The following is a 13,909-nucleotide window of genomic DNA, read 5'->3' as shown; positions in this document are numbered from 1 at the left end:
GGGTGCCAAGAACTCAACCTGGGTCCTCTGGAAGAGCAAATGCTCTTAAGAGTTGAGTCATCTCCATGCCCTTAATACATTTGTTAATAAAATCGATGACATCATTTGTTCAAATCGAGCTTCTACAGAGTTGACCAGGTCAAACCAAAGGCAACCAAGCATCCTGAAGTTCCATACTAAACAGAAACTAAGTCACTTACCTGACTTTCCAAGAAACTAGCAGCCAGATCTCCCAAACTGGCCGGTTTTAGGTGACAAAAAGAAGAGCTTTACCCCTTATGATAAAGGAAAATGAGCCCAGTTAACCAGTCAGATTTTCCCCTGCCGTTCTTTGTTCTTCTGTTCCATTCCCATGCATCCTGTTCCATCCACACACATCCTGTTCCACCAGGTATGGCAGGCACATAAGGACTCTGGAAGCTGAGACAGGAAGTTTGCAATTTCCTGGAGAACCTGGGCTACAGACATAACAACAATAAAAAGACCATGTTGGTCATTGGGAGTTCTATGATTCTAGTATGACTTCTGCCTACTTCATGAATCACAAGATTCTGCAACAACAACATCACCAACCTGGTTGTTATTAGAACCCAACTTCTTAGTTAACATAAATTATGCTACAATAAAAAACTCATTTAAGGGCTGGAGAGATGGCTCAGTGGTTGGGAGCACTGCCTGCTCTTCTTAAAGGTCCTGGGTTCAATTCCCAGCAACCACATGTTGACTTACAACCACCTGCAATGAAATCTGGTACCCTCTTCTGGCCTACAGGCATGCATGCATGCATGCATGCAGAACACTGTATATACAATAAATAAATCTTTTTTTAAAAAAAAAACTCTTTTAAGTAGCATGTATACCTTTAATCCCAGCACTAGGGAGGTAGAGACAGGCAGATCTCTGCGAGTTTGAGGCCAGCCTGATCTACTCAGTAAGTTCAAGGCTAACCAGGGATACAAGAGAACTTGTCTCAAAATAAATAAAAAAATTTAACACATATGTATTGCTTTCTATGTGCCAAATATTATCGTGAACCTAAAAAAAGCCATGAACTATAACATTCCGTTGTAGTGGAAGATTAAAAGATAATGCGGTCCAGACAATCCAGGTCCACACAGTGAGATCCTGTCTCAGGAAAAAAGTTAACTCTGAGACAGGATCCTAAATGCTCTAAACAGAGAGACAACTGGGGCTCACAGTTTTAAACATGCGGTTTTAACAACAGAATCAGATTATTTTTTATTCCATTTTATTTATTGTACCATGGTACACATTTGAAGGTCAGGACTTCAGGCTTGAAGATGAGGTCTTTTTGTCCCACTGGTCCATCTCTCTTGTCCCAGGTGATGTTTTGAAGAGTTTGTCCTGACTGCTAAGAGACCACACTATAGACTGGACAGGGCAAAGAAAATCAAGAAGGCTTGTTGGTGAACTACTGTTGTAAAACAGATGGCTTTGCCAGAATGATACTAAAATTTTGGTTCCTAGCCGATAAGATCCCAGAACAGGCTGATCCCTAAATTATTAGCTGGAGTAGCTGTCAAAAGGCAATGTTTTCCTCTTTCTTTGCTACTGATGTTTCTAAGAATTAGGAATCTTAATTTTTAGAGATATGTTGGACATAGCAGCAGAGTACAAAGACTAATAGATGCCAGTATAGTGTAGAAGTGGCTCTGGATCCAGATCCCTGCTTTTGAATACTGGTCAGCCAGCACTCAGTCACTAGACGAATGACTTAAATTTATCTCTGTCTATACCTAGTTTCCTTCTCTATGACAGGATTTACTCAAACACTTCTGGAAGGCTTAAATAACTTTGCAGGGGTGAAGCAAATGTCTGGCAACTGGTTAGCTACCTATTACTGCTTCAGCCTTTTGCCACCACTTAGGTCCAAGTAAGGCACCTATAGACTGCAGAAAACCATCTTTTTGTTTTGAAACCATGGGATGGAGTTCAAGGCCTTGTGAATGCTAGGCAAGAGCTCACTAAACTATATCTCAAGCCCAAAGTAATTCGCCTATGTGTTTTTGTGTGGTGTATGCATGTATTTAGGGTGTATATACAGAAGCTAGAGGTCAGTGTTGGGTGTCTTCTTCAATCACTACATCTAATTTTTTTTAAGATTTATTATGTATACAGTGTTCATAATCAAAAATAAAAGTTTTTTAGGGTTCACGGAGACCTTTCTGGGGATCTTGTTCCATTTTATTATTTTTATTATTACATTTATTATGTATGCTGTGTTCTGCCTGCATGTATTCCTGCATGCCAGAAGAGGGCACTCTCATTATAGATGGTTGTGAGCCATCATGTGGTTGCTGAGAATTGAACTCAGGACCTCAGGAAGAGCAGCCAGTGCTCTTATCCTCTGAGCCATCTCTCCAGCTCCACATCTGTGTTTCTGAGACAGTCTCTCACTAAACCCAGAGCTCACTAATTCATGTAGCCTGGGTGGTCAGAGAGTTCCAGGGACTTGTCTTTCTGCCTGCCCAGAAGGATTACAGGTACACAACTGCTCCCAGCTTTTCATTTGGGTTCTGCCTGACAAGCACTCTACTGATCGAGCTATGGCTTTACCACAAAATATACAGAACTGGGCACGTCAGTGCATGCCTTTAATGCCAGCACTGCAGAAGCAGGGATTTCTATGCATTTGAAGTCACCCTGGTCTATGTATGAGTTCCAGGTCAACCAAACTACATAGTAAGACCCTGTCTCAAAAGAAAGAAAAAAGAATAAAGAAAAAGATGAATTATATATTTTTCATGCTACCAGAATAGCTTACTACTAACATCAAATATAAACCTTTATTTCTCATCGGGACAACATTCATTCATAGCCCAGAACTTGCAAGAAAAACAAACCAACTCTGGAATGACAAAAAAGATTAGCCCACAGGCGATTGAACAAGAGAAAAGAACATAATTCTAGTATCCATTGATCATGAACTAGTCAACATTAAGGACGACTGCTTTATAAAGTATATTCTAGAAGTCATTACAAGTATGGAAGAAGATTTAGTCAAGTATGTGTGAAGATTAGCAGGAGAACCCATTATAGTTTCTTTGGTTGCCAAGTAAGTTGGATTTTAAGACTCTCAGCCATTAAGATAGTGAAAGTTATTTATCAGGATTTACAAACATGATCACAAACAGTTAGACAAATGAACATCCTTCCAGATGTAGTAAGTAGTAATTTGCAATTTGAATAAGTGGTGAAATTTTGTTCCTATGCTATATTCATCTTATGCATTATTTTTACTTTATGCTGAAAAGTTTCTGCACCTTGATGGACACATCAATCCAAATCAGACCAAATTAAACTGAATCAGAAAAAGCCCAGGTTTAATGGGCAAAATGCCCCTGGACAATTTTCTGGTCCCCCAGAGAGGAGACAAGTAAACCAAAAAAACACATCTGTTTTCTGGCGGGGGGGGGCAGTTTAAATACCCTGTAGGCGTGGTCTTGAGCTTCTCTGTTTGCTAGGCTTTCTGAAATGATACAGTGTCTAGGGAGAAAGAGATGGGGGAAAGGGATTGAGGTGGCACTTCCACCAGAACATTCCACACTCATTGGGTATATGGATGCCAGGTACTTGAGGTGGAGTTTCCACCTGAACATCCCAGACTCCTTGGGTATAGGGACGCCAGTTCATGCCTGGCTGCTTCCTGCGGGCAGGGGAAGATGTGAGGAGGGGGAATCAGGAGTCGGTGATCTCACACTCAGTACAACTAGGGCAGGTATTAATAATCTATTTTTCCTAGCATCTTGCCTTTTCTGCTTGCTCAAGCAACAGATGCCTGAGGTTTCCAGGATGACAGTTAATGGATGCTTCTCCACCCATGCGTCCTGCTGAGTGTGAGCCCAGCGACTCCTTATTCCCCCTCCTCACATCTTCCCAAGCAGGAAGCAGCCAGGCATGAACTGGCGTCCCTATACCCAAGGAGTCTGGGATGTTCGGGTGGAAATTCCACCCCAGGCCCTGGCATCCATATACCCAAAGAGTCTGGAGTGTTCTGGTGGAAGCACCACCTCAATCCTCCTCTCCCATCTCTCCCCAGACCCTGCTGCATCTCTGAAAGACAAGTGAACACAAATACAATTCCTACCCCAGAGATGCTCAAGACCACTCCAAAAAGGTACTTAAACTGCCCTCCAGAAAAGTTAATTTTTGGATTTTTTTTTTTTTTGTCTCTCCTCCCTATGTCCTCTCTTGAGGGCTGGCAAATCATCTGGAAGCATTTTATTCATTAAATCCAGGCTTTTTCTGATTCGGTTTGATTTGGATTGCTGCATCAGCCAAGAGGCTTATTGGGGTGCAGAAACTTTTCATGTCCACTGCTGTGACCCACTGGGCTTGGGTTCTGGAACCCTGACTCGGAACGGTGACACAGTGAAGTGACATACACATAGACATATGTACAGTAACGCTGGGGTTCTCCTGCTGCTCCTGGAACCTGAGTTCATCAGGTATAGCACATGGGGAGGAGCTGGCTAGTGTAGGTAAGTATCTGTAGGACAGCATCTCAGGCAGGAAGAACATCAGGAGGAAGAAGCTGCAGCTGCTAGTCTTTGTACACATCCATCACTCACTCATAGACACCAATACTCGGTCCCTCTGATCCTAGCCAAGGAAGGCTTTACCGTTCCTGTTGGGCTGAGGCCTTCGAGTCCTAGACACAGCCATGCTCATGCTAACTCAGGGCTCCACTCACTCACAGTTGCCAATGCTCCCTACAATACAGACACTTGGTTTTTTTTGTTTTGTTTTGTTTTTTCCCCAAGACAGGGCTCTGTGTAGCAGCTCTGGATGTCCTGGAATTCACTTTGTAGACCAGGCTGGCCTCGAACTCCCTGAGATCTGCCTGTCTCTGATATGCAGACAGAACACTGTATACATAATAAATAAATCTTTTTTTTTAAAAAAAAAAGTGGAAATATCTCATTGTTCCTCATCTAATTTCAGGAGAAAAGATTCCTTACAGCAGGAATTACACTTAATAAATCATCTTTATGTCTAAACAAACAAAGGAGAAAATTTGATTGTTCACTAGATACTTAATAGCTCATCACTGGTAACAGTTCATAATCAAGAGTAAGTTAACAGGCTAATATGTAAAACTGTGACTTTAATAGGTATGCAGGCCAGCTTGCTAGAGAAGCTGACCAAGATACATTGAGGAGATACAAGTGGCCATCTAGAGTTTCTATACTTCGTTCTTTTTGCAGAATATTTATTAAGGTTGCTTAATATACAATTTTCATTTGACATTTTGGAAGTCCTTTATTGTAAAGATAATCCTTTTGTCTGGCGACAAACAGCAGCCACAGCGGTCATTCTGGACCTCCACGCTGAAAAGAGAAGCAAAAAGCCATGAGACGAAGGACTGAATTGGCCATTATTTATACTATAGAAATGATCTCAGGCTGTCGCTGATTTTTTCAGACAAGGCCTCACTCTGTAGCCCGAACTGGCCTAAAAATTCACTAGATAGTCCAGACTGGTCTCTAAGAAATCACGGCAATCCTCTTTCCTCAGCCTTCTGAGATCTGAGAGTACAGTTGTGAGCTACCATGCCCAGACAGTTAATTTTTTTTTCTTTTTTAAAAATATTTACTTATGTTTGTCATAGCCAAAACCTGGAAACAACCTAAATGCCCCTCGATTGAAGAATGATAAGAAAAATGTGGTATATTTACACAATGGAGTACTACATAACAGAAAAGAACGACAGCTTGAATTTTGCAGGAAAATGGATGGAGCTAGAAAACATCATTTTGAGTGAGGTAACCCAGACACAGAAAGACAATTATCACATGTACTCACTCATAGGTGGTTTTTAAACATAAAGCAAAGAAAGCTATCCCACAAATCACAATCCCAGAGAACTTAGACAACAATGCGGACACTAAGAGAGACTTACATAGATCTAATCTACATGGGAAGTAGAAAAAGACAAGATCTCCTGAGTAAATTGGGGGCATGGGGACCTTGGGGGAGGATTGAAGGGAGGAGGGAGAGGCAGGGAGGGGAGCAGAGAAAAATGTAGAGCTCAATAAATATCAATAAAATAAAATTTTAAAAAATATTTACTAAAAAAATTTAAAAAAAAAAAAATATTTACTTATTATGTATATAGTGTTCTGCCTGCATGTATGCCTGTAGGCCAGAAGAAGGCAACAGATCTTATTAAAGATGGTTGTGAGCCACCATATGGTTGCTGGGAATTGAACTCGGGACCTCTGGAAGAGAAGTCAGTGCTCTTAACCTCTTAGCCATCTCTCCAGCCTCGGATAAAAAAAAAAAAAAAAAAAAAAAAAAAAAAAAAAAAAAGCTAGGCTATGGTGGTGCAGGCCTTATTAATCACAACTCTCAGGAAGAAGAGGCAAGCAGATCTCTGTGAGTTCAAGGTCGGCCTGGTCTACAAAGAGTTCCAGGACAATCAGAGCTGTACACAGAAACCCTATCTTAAAAAACAAAACAAAACAAAATTTATGGTTTTTCATAGTTTGAAGCACTTATGGTAAATGTTACAAATTCAGATCTAGAAAGGACTCAATATTGATGACAAAACTGGGTGTAGTGGTGGACTCTAATCCCAGCACTCGGGAGGCAGAGGCAGGTGGTCTCTGTGAGTTTGAGGCCAGCCTGGTCTACAGAGCGAGTTCAAGGACAGCCAGAGATACACAGAGAAACCCTGACTCAAAAAAAAAAAAAAAGAAAAGAAAAAGAAAGATTGATGATTGATAACATCAGCCTCAAATTTCTCCGTGGTCTTTCTTTGGAAAGTTATTAGCCCCTCACTCAAACAGCTTTTTTTTTTTTTTTTCAGATGGCTGGATTTGTTGGGACTGATCCCCGGTTTTGGCACATGCTAGGCAGGAGTTCTACTAATGAGCAACATTCCCCAGTCCTTCGTATGGGGTCATTTCCTCATGTATCATGCATCCTTACTGAGGGTCCCTACAGAGATAGCCCTGGCCTGTCCATCTCCCTTAGCTCTAATTCCAGATGACAAAACAAAGGGAACATGCGATCAGCAAATGACCACTGCTAAGCCAAAATGTCACGGCAATCTGCACAAACCTGTGCTGAAGAGCACAGCATACCTGGATGAAGTCCATTTCTTCTTGAGATATAGGTTTCCTTCTGTACTTGTGAGGTAATGTTTTTAGTGTAGTGTCTGGCGAACCCGGATGCATCAGCAGATCTGGGGATGTGCTTCCTTTAGAATGCTGTGAAATTACAGAGGAGTGAGAGGGTAGCCCAGCAGATCTCAAAAGGTCTGAGGCTGAAATTAAAAACAAAAATACTAATTAGACAAATTATCCAGGCGTCTTTGCTGTGGAAAATTATTCTAAGGTGTTCTGTTTCTGCTGTGGAACATTTGTTTAACGATGTAAAGATGAGTTGCTTTTGTTTATGCTGCATTTGTTTAACTCTGTGAAGCTGTGATTCTTTGCCTGTCTAAGACACCTGACGTCTAATAAAGAGCTGAATGGCCAATAGCGAGGCAGGAGAAAGGATAGGTGGGGCTGGCAGACAGAGAGAATAAATAAAGAGAGCAAGAGACCAAGGAGAGGAAGAAGTCAGGGGCCAGGCACCCAACCAGCCATGGAGTAAGTGAAAGATAGACAGAAATAAGAAAAGGAAAAAGCCCAGAGGCAAAAAGTAGTCGGGTTAATTTAAGAAAAGCTAGCTAGGGGGCTGGAGAAATGGCTCAGATGTTAAGAGCACTGACTGCTCTTCCAGAGGTCCTGAGTTCAATTCCCAGCAACCACATGGTGGTTCACAACCATCTGTAATGAGGTCTGGTGCCCTCTTCTGGCCTTTAGGCATACACGCCAACAGAATATTGTATACATAATAAATAAATATTTAAAAAAAAAAGAACTTTTGGCTTTTCCAGAGGACATAGGTTTAATTCCCAGCACCCACAGAGGTGATCAAGCTGTAACCTCATTTCCAGAGGGTCTGACACTCTCTTCTGGCCTCTGTGGGTACCAGGCCTGCCTGTGGTACACAGACATACATGTGACAAAACATACACATTAAATAAAACTTGAGGAAATGAGTCATTCTTCAATTTGCTTGTAACTATCCTCCTCCTCCTCAATCTTGTGAGTGCTAAAATTATAGCTACACACCACTATACATGGCTTCTTGAGCTATTACAATATTCTCTCTCATGTATGTATGTATGTATGTATGTATATATGTATGTATGTTTATGTCTATTCCCAGCACTCTGAGAGGCAGAGAAGCTCTATGAGTTCAAGACTAGCCTGGTCTACATATCCAGTTCCAGGTCAGCAAGAGTTATATAGTAAGACCCTACATAAAAGTAAATAAACAACGAATTTTAAAAGTTAATTACTTGCATGCTATTCAGGTACCATTTTGATCTAAAGTACAACAACTTACCTGATTATAAAGTGAGAAATACTGTCTATAATATTCACTTCTAAATATGAATGTGCACATTTTAGAAACTACCTAAATGAAATACAACTTACCACTGGGTTTAGGATTGTCTCTTCTGTCAGGGAACCTTATTAATGGAGTATGTGGCTTCACTACCTGATGGAAAATAAGACGTGAGAAAAAAAATGACCTCATTAACTATAAAAGCAACAACCTACTAGTCAGTCCTCATGATTAAATACCTTCATTAAAATACAGTACTACTTAAGGGGTGGAGAGAGGGTTCTGTTAAGAGCATGTACTGTACTGCTCTTGCAGAGGACTGGAATTTAATTCCCAGCACCACACCAGGACAGCTCCTTACTGCCTGTTCCTCCAGGGGCCATGTGATACCTCTGACGGCCTCCATCCACATGCACATCACATTCCCTCACACACACACACAGACACACACACTGGATAAACATGCACACACGCACATGAAAACACAGCACTTGCTAAGCAACCCCGACAAGGTGGTACCCACAGCGGAAAGAGACAACTGACTCCCAAAGGTTGTCCTCTGATCGCCATACATACGTGTACTCTATATACATCACAATAGTGAGCAAAACGTTAAAACCAAAACCCACAGTGAATTGGCCACAGAGATGGCTCAGTGCTCAAGACCACTTTCTGCTTTTGCAAGGGACCAGAGTTCAGTTCCCAGCACCCACAGCAGGCAGCTCATAAGTACCTGTAACTACAGCTCCAGGGGATCTGATGCCCACTCTGGGCTCAGACACACAAAATATATACATAAAAATAAAAAAATAATAAAACAATGAAGATGATGTGACCTTGTGTCGTGGAAGCCTTTCTGACTGATAGGGAAAGGACTCTGAAATGTCCTAATTTGTACCAAGTATGACTTCCCTGCTATGTTACTACTTAGCAGTTTAAAACAGACAACACACAAAAAGCATATTAGGCAATTAAAAACACCTGTTCTAAGTTGGTACATGCCTTTGCTAGTGCCTCTCGAGGCAGAGACAAGTAGATGTTTGTGAGTTCAAGGCCAATCTGGTCTACAGAGCAAGTTTCAGGACAGATGGAACTACATAGAGAGACCCTGTTTCTTTTTTGTTTTTTTCGAGACAGGGTTTCTCTGAAACTTTGGAGCCTGTCCTGGAACTAGCTCTTGTAGACCAGGCTGGCCTCGAACTCACAGAGATCCACCTGCCTCTGCCTCCCAAGTGCTGGCATTAAGGGCATGCGCCGCCACTGCCTGGCTCCAACCTTTTTTTTTTCCTGAGACATGGTTTTACTATGTAGGTCTGGCTGTAACTTGCTCTGCACACCAGGTGAGCCTCTACCTCACAGATTTGTCTGCCTCTGCTTCCTGAGAACTGGGATTAATGGTGTAAGCCAACATGTCTGCTCATATTCATTTCAGCCCGAGTTATATATGCATTACTGATATGTGAGGTTATATGGTATAGACAGAGGACTTTTGTTGGCTATTCTCTACTTGCTGAATCCTCAATGCCTACAAGTAACTGAGGATTAGTCATTGCGATGGTACCAAAGGTCATCACTCAGACCCCTTCACGGGAAAGGTCTTTTAGAAGGTGTTTTCCTGCAAAGGAAAATGCACTTATAACAAAAGTGAAAGCTAATCAGAAAATACTCCACATTCCAAATTTTAAAAACTCTCTAATTACAAAAGGCTGTGTCTACTTAGTCATGAATTTTACCTCCTATTAAATCAGACTACAGCTGGGGAGGCAGGTACAAAAGCTGTCAGGAGTTAGTAATTGCTGGGTGGATTAGCAATGTTACTCTAGCTAATGTGTTACTCTAGCAATGTTACTCTATCTAAACACAATGGGAAAAGGCTTAGCAAACAAACCCTGAAACATACACACTAGCAGGTAATAAACTCAACTAGCGTGACATTTCACACATCCCCACATCTGTAGCCAGGCGTCCGAAGAGATCAGATCTGACCAGGTTCAAGGTGAGGAAGCAGCCCAAGAGGCTAGTTATCCAGCCATTCCCAAGTCCTTGAAGGGACACCAGGTCAGAACCAGGATTTGCTTCCTTCCCCCGCCCCGCTACGGCCTTCCTCCGGATTGGCTGACTGGGGGGACATCACAGACAATTTTAAACGGCGATTGGCCAAGCTGCCGGAGGGCAGCGCAGTCCGCAGACTCCTAGGGCTAATGAGGCGCTGGGGAGTCCAGAGACCTCGGGCGAGCACGAGCCTATACTACCAGAGGCTGCCTCCCGCCGCGCGGCTCGAACCCTCGGCGCTAGACCCTCCTTACTCCCGGCCACCGGGAGCCCAAGTCCCATTCTCAGACACACGCCCGCTGGCCCGGGCCGCGGTCACAGCGCGTTCTCCGCCACCGCCTCTCCCCGCCGCTCCGGCGCGGCTGCTGCATTTGCACCATCCCTCCTTCCCATGCGCGGGAGTGGCCCAGGATTTACCTGCACGACCCTGCTGGCGGAAGCCATCTTGCTGCCCATCGTGACCCCCGAGCAGGGGCAGCTTCCGGGGCGCAGGCGAGCGGCAGAAGTATCGGGAGTGAGCAGCGCGGGGCGGAGCCGGTGTGATGTCACTGAGGAGCTGTAAAGGCAAGCTCCACCCCTCCGCTCCAGGACCCACCCCTCTTCCCCGCCCTTGGCGCTCAACTCTGGCCTTTTCTATTGTAGCGCTTTTGCAGCAACCGGTTGAATTGTTTGGTTCACCATCCCAAGTTATCTAGGACCATTTCCCTCCCAGATAGCTAGTTTCTAATTTCAGTACAGTTCAAAATTTAATCTGAACTCTGGTTTCTCTTCAGATCGTATAAATCTTTCGCCTTTTACAAAATTTAATCTGAAACAGAAGTAATACAACCTCCTGTGGTTTCCTAACATAAATAATTTTATTAAAACTTGGAAGTTACATAGATGCCTCCCTTGCGCAGCCATCATCTGTGAAGTCTCCTCCTGCAACAGATAGGAAGAAATACGGAGACCCACAGCCAGACGATATGTATCATGAGAGACCTGGGAGCACTCGGCCCTAAAAAGGATGTCTGCATCTAAACTTTCCCCTCAGGGGTCAGAGAACTCTGCAGAAGAGGAGGAAAAGTGTTAGGAGCCAGAGGACACCAAGGAATCAAGGCCCTCTAGATACAACAGGGCTGGCTCACAGGAACAAAGACGGGGGCAGCATGCATAGGATATGCTCAGATGGGGTTCCAGAGCTGAAGGAGAAATGAATTCGTGCCCCCATCTCTAACCCACAGCCTATCTCCAATCGATAGCCACTTGCGAATGAAAAATTTTCTCCAAGGGTGTCTCACTGGGGAACAAACCACTCTTAGGGTAGGCGGCATGTCAACCAACAGATGGCCGACAGAAAATGAACTCACCTGCACCTTTGGCGGTTCTTTGTCTAAGAATGTTAAGTCAGGACACTTTTTTTTTAAACCTTGCAGGTCCTTTGAATACGTGTGTGTGTGTGTGTGTGTGTGTGTGTGTGTGTGTGTGTGTGTGTGTGTGTATTACTGTTTCCGGTTTCGTATATTTAATGGGATTCCTGTGTGTGTGTGTGAACGTGTGTGTCTTTGTATATGTGTGCCCTTCTTGTGCTTTTTCTTTGGCTCTTTTTCTTGTTTGGCTATTTTGTCCTATTCCACTTTGCTTGTTTTTGATTTATCTTATTGTACTGTATCATTTCTCCTTAGATGCCTGTTTGTTTTTCTAACCAGAGACAGAAAGGTCGTGGTTCTGGATGGGAGGTGAGCTGGGTAGAAACCAAGAGAAGTAGGAAAAATCATAATCAGAATATGTTGCATGAAAAAAAATATTTTTAATTAAAGAAAAAAAAACCCTGAGATTTACTTAGCGCACAAAAGGAAGGGTTAATTCTGACTTAATGGGAGCCAATCCCTACTCCCTTGCTGGTGGGCATTGCTTGATTTCAGCTTGTTTTCCATAACTCACTATTCCTGATATTTAACTACATTTTTTCGCCAAGTTTGAGAGTACTCAGAAATTTCATGGACTAGCCGGGCGGTGGTGGCGCACGCCTTTAATCCCAGCACTCGGGAGGCAGAGGCAGGCGGATCTCTGTGAGTTCGAGACCAGCCTGGTCTACAAGAGCTAGTTCCAGGACAGGCTCCAAAACCACAGAGAAACCCTGTCTCGAAAAACCAAAAAAAAAAAGAAATTTCATGGACTAATTTTTGTTCATGTTTTTTGAGGCAGAGTCTCTCTATATATAACCCTGGCTGTCTGGGTAATCACTATGTAAACCAGGATGACCTCATACTCACAGAGATTCACTGGCTCTGACTCCCGAGTGCTGGGACAAAAGGCATACACCACTACTCCTGGATCATAGTCTAAGTTTTGAAACATAACCAGCCATCTTAATTTATTATATTCAAATCTATTCTATAGTAATATTAATGCTTAAAGCTGAAACAGAGGTGCTGTATGTTTGAGGCCAGCTAGGGCAACAGCATGGACTATTAGATCCTAATATGTAAAAGATAGGGGTATAACCCATAAGACACATATGTAGCATGTGTAAGGCCCTGAGTTTAATTCTAAATACTACATGAATAAAAAATATGTGTGCATATTGATGTGTGTGTATATATATATATATATGCTTACATATATAAATGTGTATCTATATGCTTATCTCACTATAATAGATGTTGTGGCCTTTTTGACATAACTTTGTAAGTAATATAGCTTTAAACTGCTGTAAATATCGAGTTATTAATTTTGCTGATAAAGGTTAATGATTCGTGATTTATCACAAATACGGGATATTGGTACACAAGTGAGCAGCTGACACAACAAAAACCTGGACTATATGGCATTGGGTGGAGAGGCAAAAGGAGAAAGGTAAAGACTATCAGAGCTCCACAAACAACAATCACTTGGCAAGAACCATCTGTTGTGGTAACCGAGGGCAGAATCAAGTGACACCTGGACCAGCATTTCAGAGAAGAAGCAGGAAGGAGGGCACTGTAGTCAGAAGTACTAGCTCTTTGTCTTGTGGTGCTGAAGAGAAACTCAGGGTGGGCCCTTCCGCAGGCAAGCACACAGAAGAGATGGACTTCTAAATCCCAAGGCTCTCAGGGTCGGTCAGCTGATTGCTTCTCAGCTCCTAACCACCAGAGATGAGAAGGTTTTCACTTCTCGTTTTAAAAACTTGTGTTTATATGTGCATGTGAGTATAGTTGCCTGAGGAGCTAGAGGCATTGGATCCCCTACAATTACAAGCAGTTGTGAGCTCCCTGATCCAGGATCTGGGAATTGAACTTTGGTCTTCAGCAAAAGCAGTTTGCATTCTCAGCAGCTGAGCCATCTTGCCAGCTTCTCAGTTATCATTTTTCACAGGATTTATTTTCAGCTAAGGGGGCATTGTACCCATGAGTTCAGGTATCCTCGGAACTGAGAGGCATCGGATCTCCCTGTATCTGGAGTTATAGCT

The 13,909-nt window shown here is 42.8% G+C and overlaps 1 protein-coding gene across 1 annotated transcript; it reads right to left on the bottom strand.

The window, feature by feature from the left end:
* Positions 1 to 5,198: 5,198 nt before the first annotated feature.
* On the bottom strand, positions 5,199 to 11,016 carry Kgd4 (alpha-ketoglutarate dehydrogenase subunit 4). The gene is made up of 4 exons (XM_075976181.1): positions 10,897 to 11,016; positions 8,517 to 8,580; positions 7,110 to 7,291; positions 5,199 to 5,351 (listed from the first exon to the last, which is right to left on the bottom strand). The coding sequence occupies exons 1-4, from the start codon at positions 10,933 to 10,935 to the stop codon at positions 5,334 to 5,336; spliced, it is 303 nt and encodes a 100-aa protein (XP_075832296.1). The 5' UTR covers positions 10,936 to 11,016; the 3' UTR covers positions 5,199 to 5,333.
* Between the last annotated feature and the right edge of the window lie 2,893 nt (positions 11,017 to 13,909).

Source organism: Microtus pennsylvanicus, chromosome 6, assembly GCF_037038515.1.
Source record: "Microtus pennsylvanicus isolate mMicPen1 chromosome 6, mMicPen1.hap1, whole genome shotgun sequence".
Classification (NCBI taxonomy): domain Eukaryota; kingdom Metazoa; phylum Chordata; class Mammalia; order Rodentia; family Cricetidae; genus Microtus; species Microtus pennsylvanicus.
Note: the sequence above shows the minus strand (reverse complement) of the source record. Positions and strands in the feature narration are given on the sequence as shown.